The 22,505-nt window shown below is 43.5% G+C and overlaps 1 protein-coding gene across 2 annotated transcripts in view; it reads right to left on the bottom strand.

The window, feature by feature from the left end:
* Positions 1–22,505, bottom strand: part of LOC144685810 (atrial natriuretic peptide receptor 2-like) — a 160,120-nt gene that overhangs the window by 67,466 nt on the left and 70,149 nt on the right. For both annotated transcript variants that reach the window (XM_078550730.1, XM_078550720.1), the window contains exons 9-11: positions 7,109–7,183; positions 3,901–3,978; positions 3,702–3,806 (exon numbers count right to left, since the gene is read on the bottom strand). In XM_078550730.1, the coding sequence (XP_078406856.1) occupies positions 3,702–3,806; positions 3,901–3,978; positions 7,109–7,183 (258 nt within the window). The remainder of the gene's footprint in view (positions 1–3,701; positions 3,807–3,900; positions 3,979–7,108; positions 7,184–22,505) is intronic.

Here is a 22,505-nt window from a genome sequence, read left to right as displayed (position 1 = left end):
GAGCACAAGTCTTCAGTACTATTGCCAGAATATTGTCAGGGCCCATCGCCTTTGCAGTATCCAGTGCCTTCAGCCGTTTCTTGATATCACGTGGAGTGAAGCGAATTGGCTGAAGACTGGCATCTCTGATGCTGGGGACCTCCGGAGGAGGCCAAGATGGATCATCCACTTGGCACTTCTGGTTGAAGATTGTTGTGAATGCTTCAGCCTTATCTTTTGCACTGAGGTGCTGGGCTCCTTCACCATTGAGGATGGAGATATTTGTGGAGCCTCCTCCTCCAATGAGTTGTTTAATTGTCCACCTCCATTCAAGACTGGATGTGGCAGGAATGCAGAGCCTAGACCTGATCCGATGGTTGCGGGATCGTTTAGCTCTGTCTATCACTTGCTGCTTATGCTGTTTGGCACGCAAGTAGTCCTGTGTTATAGCTTCACCAGGTTGACACCTCATTTTCATGTATGCCTGATGCTGCTCCTGACATGCCCTCTTGCACTCTTCATTGAACCAGGGTTGATCCCTGGTTCATGATAGTAATGGTAGAATGGGGCATATGCCAGTCCATGAGGTTACAGATTGTGTTCGCATGCAATTCTGCTGCTGCTGATGGCCCACAGCGCCGCGTGGATGCCAGGTTTTGAGTTGCTAGATCTGTTCAAAATTTATCACATTTAGCACAGTGGTAGTGCCATACAACACAATGGAGGGTATCCTCAATGTGAAGGCGGGACTTCATCTCCACAATGACTGTGCAGTGTCACCCAGTCTAGCAGCTATGTCTTTTCGGACTCGGCCAGCTCAGTCAGTAGTGGTGCTACCGAGCTACTCGTGGTGATGGACATTGAAGTCCCTCACCCCGAGTACATTCTACACCCTTGCCACCCTCAGTGCTTCCTCAAGTGGTGTACAACATGGAGGAGCACTGATTCATTTGCTGAGGGAGGGCGGTACGTGGTAATCTCGAGGTTTCCTTGCCCATATTTGACCTGATGCCATGAGACTTCACGGGGTCCGGAGTCAATGTTGAGGACGCCCAGCACAACTCCCTCCCGTACACCACTGTGCCACCACACCTCTGCTGGGTCTGTGGGACAGGACACACCCAGAGATGGTGATGGTGGTGTCTGGGACATTATCTGTTAGATGTGATTCCACGAGGATGACTCTGTCAGGCTATTGCTTGACTAGTCTGTGAGACAGCTCTCCCAATTTTAGCACTAAGCCCGTAAGGAGGACTTTGCAGGGTCAACAGGGCTGAGTTTGCCTTTTTCGTTTCCAATGTCTAGGTCGATGCCGGGTGGTCCGTCCAGTTTCGTTCCTTTTTGAGACTTTGCATCAAACCACTATAACTGAGTGGCTTGCTAGGCCATTTCCGAGGGCATTTACGAGTCAGCCATATTGCTGTGGGCCTGGAATTACATGTAGATCAGACCAGGTAAGGACGGCAGGTTTCCTTCCCTAAAGGGCATTAGTGAAGCAGATGGGTTTTTACGACAATCGACAATGGCTTCATGGACTTCATTAAGACTTTTAATTCCAGATTTTTATTGAATTCAAGTTCCACCATCTGCCGGCAGGATTCGAACCCAGGTCCCCAGAGCATTATCCTGGGTCTCTAGCCCAGCGATAATGCCACGGCGCCATCACCTGAAGCAGAAAAATTGTGCATATGACAGCTGTCAGGTTGTCATACAAATGAGAATAAGGCTGAATATGGAAAATTTAGAGGGAAAGTACAAGATGAAGTAAGAGCAGTGAAGAGGCTGGCAGCTAACACATAAGGGAATCCAAAAGTCTTCCATAGCATAGAAATCGTAAAAGGGTTGTGAAAAGAGGAGTAGGACTAGAAAGAGGATTTACGCGTGGAGGCATAAGGCATAGCTGAGGCACTAAATTATAACTTTGCATCTGTTTCTAATCAATGAAGAGGATGCTAGTAAAGTCATAGTGGGCTAAAAGTTGATTAAGAGGGAGGATTAAAAAGGATGGATTTACTGAAAGTTGATGAGCCACTAGGTGCAGATACATCTGGAAATACAGAAGCACCTAAGGGTGGAAATTGCAGAGCCATTGACCATAATCTTCCAATCCTTCTTATGTACAGGGATGGTGTAGAGGATTTGTCGTCATTGGTTTCCCGTTGTTACAGAAGATGGCTATTTCTTGTGTGTGTAGAGTCATCTGCTGTGTGATGTAACATGACTGTGGAGCCATTGACCTTAATGACTGGGAGGAGCTTGCTGCCAGTTGTTCAGAATGGCGACAACTTGTCCATCAAGCTGCATCATGCTGTGAGTCGCAGCACTTCATGATCAGGCAGAGTGGCAGAACAGAAAGAAAGAAAAGGAAGCAAATCCTCTACTCTGGATCCCACTACCTCATGGAACATCCTGCCCCATGTTCCCAAAGATATGTGGGTCAAAAATTGATCTGTTCAGTCACACGAAGACCTAAGGCAGAAACTCATGATCCTGAGCAGACATCATCCTCGAATTGAGGGATAGCCGACGATGGTGTCCGATTGCAGACCTGCATGACTTTCCACAGTGTGGGAAAGGATGAATTGTCTGATTTTGTAAGCACTGCCCAGTCTTTCTAGCTTGCCTTTTGTGGACTGTATTGTTTGCTGTTCCAAGGAAACAACAGCACTAATTGAGATTGCTCCCTAGGTAGTTCAGACTTATGCATTTTTCTCCCAACCCATGGTGAAGAGGACACATTTCCTGAGGTTTGCCTTCAAGGGGCCCTTGAACCTTAATCTCCACCTACCTCACAGGTCAACAAAAACATAGCAGAGTCCCATCTGTTTGCGATATTTCGCTTGGATCTGTCGAAGGGTGAGGATTATGTTTCTAGTGCCTCTGGCTTTCCTGGACCCACTTTGACTTGCTGGCAGTATACATTCTGTATTTGGCTAACCAGTCTGTTGGGTAGAATTTTTGCTGGAATCTTAACAGCTATCACAAGCAGCGAGATTCCCTTGAGGTTGTCACACAGGTTTTTGTCCTTTTCCTTTGTACAAGAAAACAAGCCAGGAGAGGCAGTTAGGCCTCCTTTATTTATGAGGCCGGCTCCTTCACATCACTGTATTGAACATATTACACATATCTCTTAAATATTGCCCATTTCATGGGATGCTCTTTATGCCAGTAAGAATTTGTTTCCTCTGTCCCCATTGATCAATTCCCATTATCCACTTCAGCTGGCCTTTTCTGTATTTGTCATCACTTTGTGCACATAAATTTATTTTTAACTCATTCTTAGATCACTGGCAAAGTCACACTTCCGGCACACAGTTCCAGCTTCTGCACAAACAACCCAATCAAAATGGCATCCATACCAAAGCTTTGCATGTGCAGCACAGATACAATTTTGGACCCAAAGTGACACCCTCAGTATCAAAAATATAGGCCTGATGCAACCAAGTCTTGCAGCCACAACGTTTAAAGCTTTTGCAGTAAAAGGCCATCAATAATCAATTTTCAGTTCTGAAGCACAATGGTGGAATGTGTATCATTGGTAAACAAATAGCAATAAGTGATCACTTTAGTAAAATAACTGGAGTCTCCCCATTAGGAACTGAAATTAAATTTCTTGTGACCAGCTGCTGGATGCCCAAACATGGTGTCATCCAGCGAAAACATTTCAACCAGAAATTACCATGGGTTCAGTTTTCATTATCCATTAGTGTCGCACTTCTTACCTGAAGACTTCCTCTAGGGCAGTATTCTGTTACAATACAGATATTTGGTGGATCAATGCAGGCTCCAATGAACCTTGTCAAATGATTAAACTGCACATCCCGCATCTGCAATAGAGATTAAAACTGGGTACACTTGTGATCAGGCTGATAAGGCACTGATAAGGTCATCAATGATGTCAACAGGAAATGACACACTTACATGTTTTAGTTCAAACAGCACTTGTCTGGTGAGCTCAATCCTTTTCTTATTTGCATGTTTTATTGCAACTAAATTACCCTGAAAATAAACAAATAATACTTTAATTCAACAAGTAAATTTAAGGATATTATGATGGAGAAAAGTACATTTTCAGTGTCTTTCAAAGCAATTCTAAAAGCTAATTTCAATAATCAAAAATAAATTTACTTAATGACTGAAATAATGTGAACTATTTTTTAATCTGCTACGGTGCACACCCATGCTGTGTCATTATTAGGCTTGATTTTTGCTTCATGAGTCTTTCTTTAGTTACCACAAAAAAATTATGAATTATATTTAATAAGCAGGTGATAATTAGGCTTACAGGCCACTATTTTTGTGAAACTGTGGAACTTTACATTGCATTAAACAGAATCAGGTCATTTGGTCCAACTGATCAATGCTGGCTTTATGCTCAACAGAAGGTCCTCCCACTCTAACGATCTCTTCCCATCCTGCCCACATATCGCTCTATTACCTTCTACTTCACACATCAGGCAAATAAACAAACAGAATTTTACAGCCCCGTCGTGTCAGGGGCAGGGCAGTAAAATGTGGTGAACCTTTCAAAAGTCCATTGACTTCGGCGGGACCAGAAAATCCCGCCGGTGGGAGGGACTGTAAAATGCTACCCAATGTTAGCACTTGAAGAAGACACTACATAAGGAGTCTGTGACAACATAATGAAGCTCAAGACTAGCTCTTCTGAAATTTCGACTGCGTTTGCGAGAGTGCAAGGAGCAAGAGAGTAAGGTCTAGGTAGAATTTTGAGAAAATAGACACAAGACATCAGTTTGCAAATACATTTTTCCAGCTAGTGTTTTCACTTATGTAGGTGCTTTTAAAATATATCTAGAAAAATATAACAAGAGTTACTTTATAACATCACAGCCAAATTGCTGGGTATCACAACATGGACAAAACGATTTTCCACAATGCTTGAGAAGTTTGAGTATGTTATAGTATCAAGACTCTCTTTAGGCCCACTCTCCCTAATTACTTCCTCTCATTCCATGAAACTCGGTAGTTGACAAGTAAATCCAGAGAAATGCATAGTCTGTTTCTGTCCATCAATGGTTGCTTCAGAAAATAAAGTCTAGGCATTAACATCAAAATCTTATTTTAAAAAAATGCTTAATTTTAAGTTGCATTTAAAATAATGAAAGCTTCAGGAATGCTTTAATTTCTAAAATGAAACTACATCCAGTTGATAAACGGAAGTGATATTAGAGGGTTGTAATTGAGGATAAATGCTGAAAAAGCATTTATATGTGTTCAAAATTTTAAATGTGTCTGTATATGTTTTTGAAGAATTAAAAAAAAATCAATTTCTAAGCATCTAAAAATAGCTTTTGAAACTGCATAGCCATGGAAACACAATTGTCCACATTCCTATTATTTGCCATGGAAATTATCCACACGGTCTTACGCAAGGTAAAGTCATGCACAAGGCATTGCCTAATTGTACACTTTCTATTGTCATTTTGGATTTCATCTTCTTTCCCTGATGAATAAAATTACATCATGTTTCTTTTGTTATTTATATTGCACCAGCAATCATTCCTTTCACTGGTGTGCTTTTGTATTATGAGAGTAGGACCAAATTTTAAGGTCTTTAAATTATTCATCAGTTTGAATAATTATGACAGAGAGTGGAGCTTCTAGTGTGCTTGGAAAGCTTAATGAAAGTAATACTGAAATAACAAATGGACTTGATGCTCACTCTTTCAGGCACTGATGTGATATTTTTGCACAAATGTGATTCAAAATGCATTTATTTATTGTTTTGTTCTGTCTTGCAACAATCCATCTATTTCAAATGCACTATATTTACTTATATTCTGTAAGGTTGTATAGGGACAAAGTATGTCCGATCACAAATATGTGACAATACAAAGCACAGATATGGTCAATTATTGCCCCATTTTGCTGTGTTCTTTAATATCAGTTGTGATATTATGGGATGTCTGGCACCTGGCTGGTCTCTGCTCTGGAGTTTTTCCTATGATTGAAATAAGTGTCATGGCTGAACAGCTGTCATTAACCTTTTAATAAAAAACAGAAAATACTTGGAACTCTGATGAAAGGCCATCCACCTGAAGTGTTAATTCTGTTTCTCTCTCCATAGAATCTCACTTGCTGAGTTTTTCCAGCATTGCCTGTTTTTATTGCTGATTTTCAGCATCTGCAGTATTTTACTTTTGTCATTAGCCTTTTACTAGCTGAAGAACAGCATTAGCCAGACACCACAAAGCAGGCAGTCTGCTCGCCCTGTCGTCCACAGAAAGTGCTTAGCTGGCAAGGCCTGTGCTATGCAAATTTTGTTACCTATAAAAACACTTCAGTAACACAGCAGTGAAGTTTTAAACTGCAGCTTCAGTCCAGGAGCCATAGGGCAGGAGATGGTTCTGAATGATAAATGTATCATTATTTTGTAGTCTTCAGCTTTAAAATTGTCTCCCTAATCCTTTCATTTTGGCCTCAAGAAGCATTAGGAGGTTTTTTCCTTTTCCCTCACTGCCTTCCAGTTACTATTAACTAATACAAACCTTTACAGAGGTAAAATGCCATTTCTGTTGCACTTAGGAAGAATTATTAAAACATTATACTGTACTAAAATAAAACCTTTACATGTACCTGTAATAGTTAGGGGAAGGGATCCCTTAGTGATATCACAAAGATAATTACAGCTGAGTAGAAATACAAAACCCCATTCCAATCCTTCTCCAGAAGGTGCTTGGCCAAGGAAAAAAAAAATCTGACAGTAAATATATAAATATCTGGTTTAGTAATTTTAGATTGAGTACGCAACACAACTATTTCCTTTCTGGGTCATATTTACATATGGGAGAGTAAGGGGTGATAGATTTTTCTATCTCTGGCCTTGCATGGCATTCTGCAATGACAAACCCTGTAGATGTACATCCTGACCAGGGGCCATCCCGGGGGGGGTGCGGCTTAGAGCACTAAAGCAGTTCGAGGAACAGATTTCACTCTGAGTTGAAAATGGGAATGGATTTGTTGTTTCTGGCAGCTATGGATTTCTGGTGGCTGGCCGGTGCACTATTGCAAATCCTGTTTCATTTTCCTCCACAATTGTTCATTTGAAAGTCTGACATCATGGCCACAAAGTAAACAGATACACTGGAGACAGAATTGAGATTAGTACCTTAAAGTAGCCAGTCTTTGCAAAAAGCTGGTATTTCCCTTGTGTTGTCAGCAACGAGCAATAACTGGATCCCCGCTATTGATGAAACAAATCAGAAAGTGAAACAGCATGTCAGTTAAACAGCATATTATCTCATCCACTTTACAGCATTATAACCCAGTAACATTTTGATGGGTTCCAAAACGCAACACTAAACATAGTGCTTTCCCTTCAATGTACAGTAAAGGAATTATACTAAAAGGATAAGTTTTCATCTTCACTCTGCCACGAAGGATACAGATCAGAACTGTGGGCATGTCCCATTTAATTTAAATGGTCTGGAGAGCAGGCACAGCTTTGCCTGAATTCTCAATATGTGCTGCCTAGCATTGCAAAGGTAAATGATTACTCTGAATACCTGTTATACCAAATGTAAAACATCACCTACATATTTGCCCAGGGTTTAGCAGCTGTAATCCCTCATAGCAACTTTGCAGACCTAAGATAATCTACCAAAGGAAGATACTGAGACGCTAGAAAATTATTCTCTATGGTAGGATGAATGAAATGTCAAGGCAGATCACCACAACCATTCAGATGTGCCATGTCACTGCTACTTACAGAACAATATTGCTAACAAGCAGCAAATTGGTTTTGTACCTGACTTCTAAAAAACATCACGCTGCATTTAATATAGTGGATGAAATTTAATGCCCTCCCCTGAGGCAGGTTTGGAAGGGGGTAAGGCATACAATTGAGGGGGATGGTGCCCGGTGGGGACCCCGCAGCCTTACCATCCTGCTGCCATTGAGCTCCTTAAATGCTCACTTAGGAGGACACGTCATGCGGGGAGCCCGAAAAGCAAATTCTTGTTGGGTTGTTGGTTGTGGCTGAGGTCAGTCATCTCAGCTCCAGGATATCACTGCAGGAGTTCCTCAGAATAGTGTCCTCAGCCCAACCATCTTCAGCTGCTTCACCAATGAACTCCCTTCCATCATAAGGTCAGAAGTGGGGATGTTCGCTGATGATTGCACAATGTTCAGCAGCATTCGCGACCCCTCAGATACTTAAGCAGTCCATGTCCAAATGCAGCAAGACCTGGACAATATACAGGCTTGGGCTGACAAATGGCAAATAATATTTGTGCCACACAAATGCTAGGCAATGACCATCTTCAATAAGAGAGAATCTAACTTTGATGTTGAATGGCATTACCATCACTGAATCCCCCACTACAAACATCCTGAGGGTTACCATTGACCAGAAACTGAACTGGACTAGCCATATAAATGCTGTGGCTACAAGAGCAGGTCAGAGACTAGGAATCCTGCAATGAGTAACTCACCTCCTGACTCCCTACATCCTGTCCACCATCTACAAGGTACAAGTCAGGAATGTGACGGAATACTCCCCACTTGCCTGGATGAGCACAGCTCCCACAATACTCAAGAAGCTTGGCACCATCCAGGACAAAGCAGTCCACTTGATTGGCACCGCATCTACAAACATTCACTCCCTCCAACTTCGACTCACAGTAGCAGCAGTGTGTACCATCTACAAGAATTCTGCAGGAATTCACCAAGGCTCCTTCGACAGCACCTTCTAAACCCACGACCACTACCATCTAGAAGGGCAAGGGCAGCAGATAGGTGGGAACACCTGGAAGTTCCCCTGCAAGTCACTCACCATCCTGACTTGGAAATATATCACCGCTCCTTCACTGTCGCTGGGTAAAAAACCTGGAACTCCCTTCCTAACAGCACTGTGGGTGTACCTACACCACATGGACTGCAGAGATTCAAGGGCAATTAGGGATGGGCAATAAATGCTGGCCCAACCAGCGAAGCCTACATCTCGTGAATGAATAAAAAGGTGGGGGTGGGGGGGTGGCACTGAGGCCCACCCCCATTCCTTTACTGCTAACCCTCTCCACCTTCCTCCCCTCTCCCACAACCTCCACCCTGCAACCCTCACCCTGTAACTCCCATTCCATCTTCACCTGCAGTTTGGATCCTTCACTGTTTCTGGGCCTTTGGTGGGTGCATTGCTGGCATCTACCACTGTCCCCACAGGCTCTGCCTGCGATGGGCAGGTGCCCACTCCTGATTTAGCTAGGATTTTCCATTCAAAGTCTGATGCTTCTCATTTTCTTCTCAGGCTGCTATGAACAACTATGTTGCAGCTCGAACGTCCACCAATCACCTTCAAATTCCAGACCCAGCAGTCTCTTACTCAAGAGTTTATGGCTAAACCACCAATGTAATATTGCTAATTTTAACGCAGTGTGACATTTAGAATTCAATTCTGGGGAAAGAGATTTAGGACTTGGTTTTGATTTTGTTCTTTTTGGTCATAATTGCCTTTGGGTGTAATAGTCCCAGATTTGCACAAAGTGGGTAGCAGGCAGGAAAAAAGTCATTGTACCTGCCAGCCACAATGGAGGGCTTTTGCGCCATATCGTCCCATTCCCACCGCATTAATTATGCAGCCACAGGAAACATGCCACCTCGCTGGCGGGTGGCCTCCGATTGGCCCACCGCATTGTTACCTCGCCGCTTCCTCACATAAGGCGCCATATTTAAACTGCTGCTGCGCACATGCTTCTCAATGCTTGCAGCCCAGGACTGTTCTGGTGAAGACATGGCCCCAAAAGCCAAGATGATTGCAGCCCCTGAGATTGAGTGACGGATCTCTAGGGTGCCTTCTGGATGCCGTGGAGGCCCGCCACAATGTCCTCTGCCCCCGCTCTGGCCGCAGGAGGCCCATCAGCCTCACCACTCCGGCTTGGGAGGCGATGGCAGAGGCAGTCAGTGCCAATGCTCCACACAAGAGGTCGGCCATCCAGAGCAGCAAATGAATGAATGGTTTCATCCATGCTGCCAGGGTAAGGCAACCATCTCATCTCTCTAAACTCACACACTCACAAGCCTATCACACATTCACTGGCATCTTATTCACTGCCAGCTCAAGGGACATCACCAAATCACTCTCTCACACACACTCACTTCCCTTTTTGACTGCATGCATCCATGTGGAGAAATAAAATGAAACATAACAGTTTTATTGAAATTAAGAGAAAAATCGTATGACTGAAAAGGTGGTTCATTATGAGAGCCAAGCTAGTCAGGAAGTCTTATTGGGCAACCAAGTACCGTAACTCATCAGAACCACTTTGAGATACTTAAAATGAAAATGCAAATTAAGTAAAATTATCTGTTTCCAGTTCATCCTTACCAATTATTGGTTTCCACATTTTAATTTTAATTTTTAATGTTTTTTTTTATGTTTTCCAGTTCAGAAATCAAGGTGCTTTGTAGGCCGAGATCATCTTGCCAGTATGACAACAAGCAGAAATATGAGCCTGGAACCTGTGTTGTGTAATATCATATGAGCATTTGTACCAACCTCCATTCTTTGCTATTTTAATAGGGTGGCTAATATGTTTACTTGATATGGATCGACGGTTCTGTTAAAATGGAATTTGGTACAAACGTGCTGCTCACAATGCAATCTGCTCCACATAAGGGTGACCAAATGACGACCGCTTTGCAGAACACCTCCCTTCAGCCTGCAAGCATGATCATGAGCTCCCGGTCACCCTGTCATTTTAATTCTCCACCTTGGTCTTATATGGACATCTTCTGGACTCAAGTTCAACAATTTCAGAACATAATCTCAGCTCCCGTTTTGTTTCTTTCTTATTTTGAAGTTTTGGTTTTACTTCTCTTTTTCTCTTTTGTTTTGGTTTCAGATGGCAACTGTTTATTATTCTGCCATTCAGACAACCGATGTATATAGCTTTTGTTTCTTGTTCTATTATAATTTCCTTTGGCCCTGCACCATGAATCTTTATTCTTGCATGTGATATGGATGCCCTGGCTAGGCCAGCTTTGTTGCCCATCCCTAAGTGCTCTTGCGAAGATGGTGGTGAGCCATCTGGTGCAGGTACACCTACAGTGCTACTGAGAAGGGAGTTCCAGGATTTTGACCCAGGGACAGTGAAGGAAAGGTGATATAGTTCCAAGTCAGGATGGTGTGTGGCTTGGAGTCAAACTTGCAGCTGGTGATGTTCCCATGTGTCCACTGCCCTTGTTTTTCTAGGTAGTAGACATCGTGCTTTTGGATGGTGCTGTTGAAGGAGCTGTGGTGAGTTACTGCAGTGAATCTTGTATGTGGCATATGCTGCTCTACTGTGCGTCAGTGGTGGAGGGGGCTTATTTAAGTTGGTGGATGGGATGCCAATCAAGCAGGCTGCTTTGTTCTGGATGGTGTTGAGCTTCTTGTGTGTTGATGGAGCTGCGCTCATCCAGGCAAGTGGAGAGTATTCCATTACACTCCTGACTTGTGTCTTGTAGGTGGTGGACAGGCTTTGGGGGGGGCGGTCAGGAGGTGAGTCACTCGACACAGAATTCCCAGCCTCTGACCTGCTCCTGTAGCCACAGTATTTATATGGCTAGTCCAGATCAGTTTCTTGTCAATGCTAACCCCCAGCATGTTGACAGTGGGGGGGATTCAACGATGGTAATGCCATTGAATGTCATGGGGAGATGGTTGGATTCTCTCCTGTTAGAGATGGTCATTGCCTGGCACTTTTGTGGCACAAATACTGCTTCTATGTAACTGACGATATTCAAAACTAGCATTTCTTTCCAAGTCTATTTTCTGGGTGTTAGTACAGCATATTAAAACTATTTATGTATTCAGTAAACTGGCACCAATCCATTAACAGCACAGAAAAGCACCATTCTTCTATTTTGTTTTAATTCTACATTTAGATGATGATTTATTCACTAGTTAGATCATTCTTCAAAAGCTATCAGCTTGGAATCCAAAAAGCTAAATGTAGCATTTCTCCGACTGTGGGGAGTAGATTACATACAATTACACTTTTACTAGAATATTATCATCATGCTGCAGGAAGAACAGCTTTGTTTTCAATCTGCGTGTTGAGCATCTGATTTTAGCATAGAGGCAATACTGTTCAATAACCTAAAACTGCATCTTATTTTAGTGGAAAACTGTCTCTTCATTTCTTCTTAAAATAAATCGATGCTACCCGTGTCACAGTGAAAAAGGATGTAGGAGAAAAATTGAAAGGGATAAAATTAGATAAAGAAGATGTATTTGAAAGGCTGGCTCCATTCAAATGAGAAAGGTCAATGGTTTGGATGGGATGCATCCGAAGTTGTTGAGGGAAATGAAAGCGCAAATTGCAGAAGCTGTAGCCACAATCTTCCAATCCTTGGAAGTGGTGCCAAAGGACTGGAGGATTGCAAATGTTACACAACAGTTCAGCACCTGGTAACAAGAGGCCAGCCAGCCTAACATGATGGTGGAGACATTTTTAGAGACACTGGACTCAATTTTCCCCTCTTGCACCTGCCCAGAATTGAGTCCGGAGTGGGTAAAATGGGGTCTGTGGGGCCGGAAGTTCAAACTTACCTCTCCATTCTAGACCCACACCATCTTCCCCTAGTCGGAAAGCATGTCAGGTCCTGGCCATGACTCTACTTCACAGCTTTTACCCCTCTAAAGAAGAGTCCTACGAACTTGAAATATTAATTCCGTTTTATTTCTCTCCACAAACGCTGTTAGACCTGCTGAGTTTTTCCACATTTTCTGTTTTTGTTTCAGATTTTCAGCATCCGCAGTATTTTGCTTTTATCTCAGGAGAAGCCTGCTGAGGAGTCGGGAACTTTTTAACAGGTAGGTTTATTCCCTATGCCCTCCATGCCCTCTCATATCTCTTAAGCCCCCTCCCTTCCCCCCTCTATCAACATACCCCCTCCACTCCTATGCCCCCTCCACCCCCATGCCCCTTCCATGTCCCTTCCATTACCCGCATACCCCCTCCCGAAACTCAACCTTGACTCCTGGAGACCAAAGTCTCATAGGAGTTCCCTGATTTTCAGAAATCAACAAAGTAATGTCAGTAAATAACCCCTCCACCACCCCCCTACCACCCACCCACCCACCTCCCCCCAACTATTGGTCAATAAATGAAAGCAAGCTTTGATTTGCTAAAGAAAAATAATGGTTGATTAAATTGATTGAGTTCTTTGGTAAAGTATTCAAGAGGGCTGAAGGGGGTAGAGTCGTTGATGTTGGATATATGGACTTTCAAAAGGCATTTGATAAAGCAGCGCATAATAGTATCATTAACAAATTTGAAGCCCAGGGATTCAAGGGGCAGTGGCTATATGGTTACAAAGTCAGTTAAGGAACAGAAAGCAGAGTATTGGCGCACGATTGTCTTTTAGACTGGAGTATGCAGTGATATCTCCTAAGGTTTAGTATGTGAATCACTGCTATTTTTGATGTATATTAATGATCTGGACTTTGGTATACAGGGCATAATTAAACATTTGTAGCTAACATGAAGCTTGAAAATGTACTAACAGAGGAAGATAGTAACAGTGAGGAGGTCAAAGGCAAACTGCTAAAAGTGCTATACATATGCAGATGAAAAGGCAAGAAAGCGTGAAGTGATTCATTTTGGTAGGAAGACTACAGGGAAGTAACATAAATAAAATGGTGCAATTTTAAAAAGGGCGCAGGACCAGAGAAACCTGGGGGTATACGTACACAAGTATTTGAAGGTAGCAGGACAAGTTGAGAAGGCTGTTAAAAAAGCAAAAGACTGGTGTGGGTTTTGATTCATTGGGTACTGGCTCCAGTACTGAGAAAAGTGGGAACTGTACCTTTGGGACGGTCTTCGCTTGAACCGTACTGGGACCAATGTTCTGGCGAGTCATATAACTAGGGCAGTGTACTCACCATCCTGACTTGGAAATATATCACCATTCCTTCACTGTCGCTGGGTCAAAATCTTGGAACTCCCTTCCTAATAGCACTGTGAGTGAACCTACACCACATGAGCTGCAGCAGTTCAAGAAAGCAGCTCACCACCACCTTCTCAAGGGCAACTAGGGATGGGCAATAAATGCTGGTCTAGCCAGCGAAGCCCACATTCCATGAATGAATAAAAAAAAAGTAGAGAGGGCATCTTTAAACTAGATAGTGAGAGGAACGGATCATGTGAGAGACGCTGTGGTAAATCAAAGGGAAACAATGAGGTAATAGAGCAGGATAGCAATCTGGGCAATGATAACCAGAATGTACAAACTTAGGAGTGCACTAGCAGATAAGACTAGATGAATTAAAAAGTAAGGTTGATAAAGGGGAAACCTGTAGATACTGTGTACTTGGATTTCCAAAAGGCATTTGATAAAGTGCCAGATCAAAGGTTACCCACATAAGACAAGAGCACATGGTACAGTGGGTAAGATATTAGCATGGATCAAGAATTGGTTAGCTAACAGGAAGCAAAGAGTAAGAATAAATGGGTATTTTTTTGGGTTGACAAGTTGTAATTAGTGAAGTGCCACAGGGATCAGTGCTGGGGCCTCAACTATTTAAAATCTACATCAATGACCTGGATGAAGGGACAGAATGTATGGTAGCTAACTTTGCTGATGACACCAAGATAGGTAGGAAAGTAAGTTGTCAAGAGGAGGTAAAGTATCTCCAAAAGGATATAGATAGGTTGAGTGGGAAAACACTTGGCATATGGAGGAAAATATGAACTTATCCTCTTGGCAGAAAGAATAGAAAAGCCGCACACTATTTAAATGGAGAGAGATTTCAGAACCTGGTGGTTCAGAGAGATCTGGGTGTCTTGGTACATGAATCACAAGAAGTTAGAATGCAGGTAAAGCAAGTGATTTGGAAGAAAAATTGAATGTTGGTGTTAATTGCAAGGGGAATGGAATAAAAAAGTAGGGAAGTTTTACTGCAGTTGTACAGGGCCTTAGTGAGATCGCATGTGGAGCACTATGTACAGTTTTGATCTCCTCATTTGAAGAGGAAGATAATTGCTGTAGAAGCAGTTCAGAGAAGGTTCACTCGACTCATTCCTCAGATGAAGAGCTTATCTTATGAAAAGGGTTGAACAGGTTGGGCCTAAACCCATTGTTGTTTAGAAGAATGAGTGGTGATCTTATTGAAACATAGAAGATCCAGAGGGGACTTGATAGGGTGGATACTGGAAGGATGCCTCTTGTGCGGAAGACTAGAACTATGGGACACAGTTTAAAATTAAGGAATCTCCTTTTTAAGATGGAGACGAGGAGAATTTATTTTTCTCTCAGAGGGTCATTAGCCTGTGGAATTCTCTTACCCAGAAAGCAGTGCAGAATGGGTCATTGAATTTATTCAAGGCTCAGTTAGATAGACTTTTGATAGACAGAAGGGAGGCGGAAAGGAAAGTGGAGTTGAGACCACAATCAGATCAGCCTTAGGTTTCTCCTACCGCCCCCACCGACCCCCCAAGCCTGTCCACTCAAGGCCCCCAACACTCCTCAGCAGGGCCTGCCAGCCTGGTTTCACTGTAACCCCTTCTGCCCCCTCCCCTTTTACCTCCCAATCCTCATTGACAATCTCCAATGGGGACTGGATTTAGTACCAGCAATGGCCACCACTTCCAATGGCACTGCAGGGATCAGAGAGCTGCTGGCCGATTGGTTGGCTGGAAGCTCTTGGAGGTGGGTGGGACTTTCTCCATTCTGTAGTCTCAGAGGCCAGGCTCAAGTGGTGGCTGTAATAGAAGGATCTGATACCCAAAAGGGTTAGCATGAGACTGAGTACAGTACCACCCACATGGTGATGTAAAAAGGCACATAACCTAGGGCTAGGGCTAGTCTAGAGATGAATAGCAATATGTAAGGACCTAGTATGGAGTCACCTCCACCCCTCCTGTTAATATACATATAGTTAAGGACCAGACTAATCGACCAGACATGAGGCTACCATAGCACTCCTGGTGCAAGAGACGCCAAAGCCAGAATGACCTTCAGAGAAGCCTCTACCTCCACCACAATGGTAGATATGCCAACCACCACACAAACCCAACAACCTCCTGCCAGTGTGTCAAAACTACACCATCTGCTGCAACCAGAGAGCAACTTCAAACAACCTATGCAACTAAACAAAGGGACCTATCTATCCAGTCTTCTTCTATTGACAGAAAGACTCTCCCTCAACTGCAAAGAGCTTCCAGATGCCCAAAAAGGTGTAAGCAGAAGCAACAACACCCTCAACCTGACGAATACCAGTTTCATCCACTCACAAAGAAACGATCAAGACTAACTACAACCAATCACCGCCAAACCATCCAGACCGACCAGGCATGGGGCACCATCTGTCAATGGAAGAAGCAAATGAAGCCATGCCTACATTCCAACACATCCTCCAAACCACGGCCAAGAGCAGGAAACTCTAGAGCCTACCACTATCCTGACTGGACGGCAAATGAGACGTAGCAGAGGTACAAGACCTCCAGACTGCCTGAATGTCTGATTTCAAGGACTTGATGGGGGGGTAGATGGCACAGTAAGAACATTGTTAATGCATGCTGCTAATATTAATGTTGTCAATGTTTATAACGAAATAGCATAGGCTGAGAATACTTTATAGATGCAACATTAAAGTTGGTAGATAAGGCTTATTGTAATGTAAGACTCGAAGCAAACTGGAAGTAAATTAATGTCAGTGCCTATCCAGGGGATACAGACTTGGGGGAAGGTGTAGTAGAAGGGTCTGGTACCTAAAGGGTTAATGTGACTACTGCCCACATGGTGATGTAAGAAGGCAAATGACCTAGAGCTAGGGCTAGTCTGGAGATGAGTAGCAATGTGTAAGGACCTAATGTGGAGTCCTCTCCATACCTACTGTAAATATGTACAAAGTTAAGTATTGTTAATAAAGACTTCCTTGTAACTAATATAAGATTGCTTGATGGTGTTCAACATAAGAACATAAGAACTTAAGAACGAAGAGCAGGAGTAGGCAATTCAGCCCCTCGAGTCTGCCCCGCCATTCAATACGATCATGGCTGATCTCATTTCGGCCTCAACTCCAATTTCCCGCCCTCTCCCCATAACCTTTCAACACGTTACTAATTAAAAATCTGTCTATCTCCTCTTTAAATTTATTCAGCGTCCCGGCATCCACTGCACTTTGAGGTAGTGAATTCCACAGATTCACGGCCCTTTGAGAAAAGTAATTCCTCCTCATCTCTGATTTAAATCTATCACCCCTTAACCTAAAACTATGGCCTCTCACTCTAGAATGCCCCACAAGGGGAAACATCCACTCCACGTTGACTTTGTCTATCCCCTTTAGCATCTTATATACCTCAATTAGATCTCCTCTCATCCCTCTAAACTCTAGTGAGTATAGGCCTAAACTGTTCAATCTTTCTACATAAGACAAGCCCCGCATCTAAGCAGTATACTTCAAGTGTAGTGGCAACAGAGTATATCATAGTAACAGCGGTAGAATCTATCAGTGGCCACTGCTGGTACTACAGCCGCTTCCCGAAGAAGAGAAGTTAATGGAGGCTGCGCTGGAGGTAAGTCTGGGGTATTGCCAGGGCCTGCCTGGCAGGTCCCAGTGAAGAGAACGAGGGAGTTGGTGAGCCAAGTTTGAAAGGCCAGAGTGGGAGGGTTAAAGGGGGTATGACCTTGGGGGAAATGCCTCTGATGGGCACTGGGGACCCTGAAAGGAGGTACTGCTCTGTGCAGCTAAAGCTGCCAAGCTACCCGTTCGGCGTGGGCCTCCCCCTGCTGCGAGTAAAATAGCGGTGGCAGCCACCTGAGGACATCAGTAGGCCCAAGGAGGGGCGTGGGCCCGCAGACGAGTCAAAGAGGTCTACTGCATAGAAAAGGCCCTTTGGCCCATCGAGTCTGTGCCAGTCAAACAAGTACCTAACTATTCTAATCCCATTTTCCAGCACTAGGCCCATAGCCTTGTATGCCATGGCATTGCAAATGCACATCCAAATACTTCTTAAATGTTATGAGGGTTTCTGCCTCTACCATCCTTTCAGGCAGTGAGTTCCGGATTCCCACCACCCCCTGGGTGAAAAAAGTCTTCCTCACATTCCCTCTAAACCTCCTACCCCTTAACTTAAATCTGTGCCCCCTGGTTATTGATCCCCCCACCAAGGAGAAAAGTTCCTTCCTGTCTACCCTATCTATGCCCCTCATAATTTTATACACCTCAATCATGTCCCCCTTCAATCTCCTCTGCCCCAGGGAAAATAACCCCAGTCTCTCTTCATAACTAAAACTCTCCAGCCCAGGCAACATCCTGGTTAATCTCCTCTGCACTCTCTCTAGTACAATCACATCCTTCCTATAATGTGGATTCCAGAACTGCACGCAATGCTCTAGCTGTGGCGTAACTGGCGTTTTAAACAGTACCAGCATAACCTCCCTGCTCTTATATTCTATGCCTTAGCTAATGAAGGCAAGTATCTTAACCACCTTATTGACCTGTCCCACTACCTTAAGGGATTGGTGGACATACACACAAAGGTCCCTCTGATCCTCGGTACTTCCCAGGGTCCTACCATTCATCGTGTATTCCTTGTTTGTCCTGCATCACCTCACACTTATCCGGATTAAATTCCATTTGCTACTGATCAGCCCATCTAATCAACCCGTCTATATCCTCCTGCAATCTAAGGCTAACCTCCTCACTATTTACCACCCCATCAATTTTCATGTCATCCACAAACTTATTGATCAACCCTCCTCCATTCAAGTCTAAATCGTTTATATATACCACAAACAGCAAGGGAACCAACACTGATTCCTATGGAGCCCCACTGGACTCACGCATCCAGTCACAAAAACACCTTTCAACCATCACCTTCTGCTTCCTGCCACTCAACCAATTCTGGATCCAATTTTCCAAATCTAAAGACCTCCCTCCTGCACCATTTCTCCAGCCACGCATTCATCTGGACTAACCTCCTATTTCACTAGCACGTGGCACCGGAAGTAATCCAGAGATTACTACCTTTGAGGTCCTGTTTTTTAATCTGCTCCCTAGCTCCCTAAATTCTGCTTGCAGGACCTCATCCCTCTTTCTACCTATGTCGTTGGTACCAATATGTACCACGATCTCTGTCTGTTTGCCCTCCCCCCTTTAGAATGCCCTGCAGCCGTTCAGTGACATCCTTGACCCTGGCACCATCATTCCTGAAAATCTGATGTCTAACACATAAAATGGGCAGAATTTTGACAGCATGGCAATTGTCTCAACGGTGGGCTAGAATGCGGGGAGTGGGGGCACAGCCGTCACTCAACCATTTCTGGGGCCCCCCAATTTGAACCTGTGGCAGTCAGGCAGCTAACTGTCCGGTGCAGGGCTTCTGTCCCTTTTTAAGGGGCGATATCCCACCTTCAAGAGCTGCCAGTCAGAGGGCCGGCAGCTCTTCCATCCCAGCAGTGCCACCAGGAGTTGGGGCATTCCATGGCCCACAGTGTGCCTCCCTGATATTGTAGGGGGGGCCCCCCAAGTTTTACTGGGCAGTCTCTTCACGTGGCGGTGGACCCTCCAGGCACTGGCAGAATGCCAGTCGAGGTGGGAAGAGGCTTTTAAGTGGTCATTAATCAGCCAGAAGGGTCTCAATTGGCCTCTGAGCGGGAAAACTGTTCTCCACCTTCCCCACCTCTGAGAGAATTCCATGGCATTAGGAAAGCAATGGGCACTCCATTCCCCCGCCTTCCCTCCTGATTCTCCAGCCCCACCACTCACGTATCCCAACTCGCTCCTGAGGGCCCAAGTAAATTCCATCCAATATGTTCTGCTATTTGACAACTCCCATTTTGAAAAAAATCTTGCAATAGTTGCAATAGCATATATTGAATCCTTAAATTGAGAAAGCATAAAAAATATGCTTTCTATGACTTCTTCTGTTATTCCTCCACCTATGGTTATTACCGAAACAAAGAATGTTTTTAGTATCTTTCACAAAGGCCGGCAAATTGGAGATAAGAATCAGAAGCCAAGGAAGGTAAGTAAAAGTGAGCAAATTGGGCTCACCAATGGACTGGGTATGAGCAGCACTATGGTTGAACTCCACGATCATGAAATTGACACCAAAGAAACATCTTAAAGTGTCACAATAACTGTTTCTTTCACTCCCTCTGCATTCTCAGACTCATCATGAGCCACTGCTGTTTAAAGCACTCTAATTGATCTGTGCTGCACAATGTGCTAATGTCCAGTCTGAGACATTAGACAGTTAACCTAACGCACAGGTCACTGTTAAAGCTGCTCTGTAACCATTTGCATTGGGAGGTGCCAAGCCAGGGTGTTCTCACTCTTCAAATATGATTCCCTCCCTCAATTACTTTGCATCTTCCCCAAAGCTGTGATGAAGATTAAGAACTCACTGATTGGTGAAGTGGAGACATAAATACACATTCTATTATCATGTAGCACAGCATCACTAGAGCAACAGGAACTGTGTTATTTCCATCAAAATTCTGAAACTAAATGATGCATATGTAAAAGCCTTATTGCAGTGACTCTCACAAAGCTTGTATATCTAGCTGTCATTAAAATCATATGGTGTGATCCTTTATGGGAAACAATTATCACAAACTATTGCAAAATTAAAATGCTCGTTTTGGCATCTTTCAAAAGACATTAACATCATAAGAAATAGGAGCAGGAATATGCTATTTGGCCCAACGAGCCTGCTTCGCTATTCAATAAGATCACAGCTGATCTGATTGTGGCCTTAGCTCCACTTTCTTGCCTGTCCCCCATAATCCTTAGCTCCCTTGGAGACCAAAAATCTTTCTAAATCAGCCTTGAATATATTCAATAACTCAGCCTCCACTGGTGTCTATGGAAGAGAATTCCAAAGACTAATGACCCTCTGAGAGAAGTCTGTCTTAAATGTGAAACCCCTTATTGTTAACCTGTGTCCCTTAGTTCCAGATTTTCCCATGAGGAGAAACATCCTCTCAGCATCTACCCTATCAAGCCCCTTCTGTGACAACATTTGACCTGGAAGTAGTACAGTAAGGAAAATTTGTAATTTCTTTAAAATGTCTGTTGAATCTTCATTGATTTTAAGAATGTTTTAAGAGTTTGCATTTATTGTAAAGGGATCAATTGTAATTTTCCTGGATAATAAGAAATACTGGTTCACGTGGCCTGGCAACCCTTGAGCTGGAAACAATACCAACAGGAAGGAAGTTAAGAAAGAAGCTGTGTGGCTAGACACAAAGGAGAGCTGCAAAGGTACAAAGGAGAGCTACAAGTAGAGGATCTGGACAGTGAAAACACAAAGAGGAAGCAACAAACACAGAAAGAGGTATACACCCAATTCTTGTGAGGAGAAGAAGCAAATCACTCTCAGGAAGACATCAGTTTTTTTGTTTGACAGAAAAGGAGAAAGGAGCTCTTGGAGGCAATGTGTGAGTTGGTTAAAAGAGTCCAAAACCTGGAAGGCTGAGCGAATAGCTCCGAGACTCTAGGGAACTGGATGTTTTCCCAGAAGTGGCCAAACCGGGTGTTACTGGTTGGTTGATTGAAAAGGAACTCTGGAAAGCTATGCCATAAGAAGACCAAAACCCGTACACAGCACTCTTAAGTGTGCCCTCACCAGTGCTCGGTACAGTGGTAGCAACACTTCCTACTTTTATACTACATTCCCCTTGCAATGAAGGCTAACATTTTATTTGCCTTCCTAATTACTTGCTGTACCCGCATGCTATTTTTTTTGTGATTCATGTAGGAAACGCAGAATCCTTTACTGCAGCATTCTGCAATTTTTCTCCATTTAAATAATATTCTGCTTCTCTATTCTTCCTGCCAAATTGTACAATCTCACATTTTCCCACATTATCTACACCCTTTTCAGACTCTTCTTATTGTCCTCACAATTTGCTTTCACAAATACAGATTGTAAATAAGTGAAGCCCCAGCACTAATCCCTGTGGCACTCCACTAGTTACAGTTTGCCAACCTGAAAATGACCCATTTATCTTGACTCTCTGTTTCCTGTTAGTTAGTCAGTCCTCCATCCCCAGCACCATTAGCTCTTATCTCGTGCAGCAACATTTTATTTGGCACCTTATTGAATGCCTTTTGGAAATCCATGTACACTATATCTACTGGTTCCCCTTGATCCATCCTGCATCTTATATCTGCAAAGAACTCCAAAAAAAAATTGCCAAATGTGATTTCCCTTTCACAAGACCATGTTGACTTTGCCTGACTGTTTTATAATTTTCAGAATGTCCTGCTATTACCTCCTCAATGCTGGATTATAGATTTTTTCCAATGTCAGACGTTAGACCAACTGGCCTATAGTTTCCTGCTTTTTGTCCCCCTCCTTTCTTGAATTTACATTTGCAGTTTTCCAATCTGCTGAGACCTTTCCAGATTCTAAGGAACTTTTAAGATAACAACCAATCTACTATCTCTGCAGCCATTTCTTTTAACACCCTAGGATTCAGGCCATCAGGTTCAGGGACTTGCCAGCCTTTAGTCCTATTAGTTTTCCTTGCACTTTCTTTCTAGTGATCATGATTATTTTAAGTTCTTCCCT

The sequence above is a fragment of the Cetorhinus maximus genome, chromosome 1 (genome assembly GCF_964194155.1).
Source record: "Cetorhinus maximus chromosome 1, sCetMax3.hap1.1, whole genome shotgun sequence".
NCBI classification, from domain to species: Eukaryota; Metazoa; Chordata; class Chondrichthyes; order Lamniformes; family Cetorhinidae; genus Cetorhinus; species Cetorhinus maximus.
The sequence above is the reverse complement of the archived record's forward strand: the minus strand, read 5'-3'. Positions and strand labels throughout refer to the sequence as shown.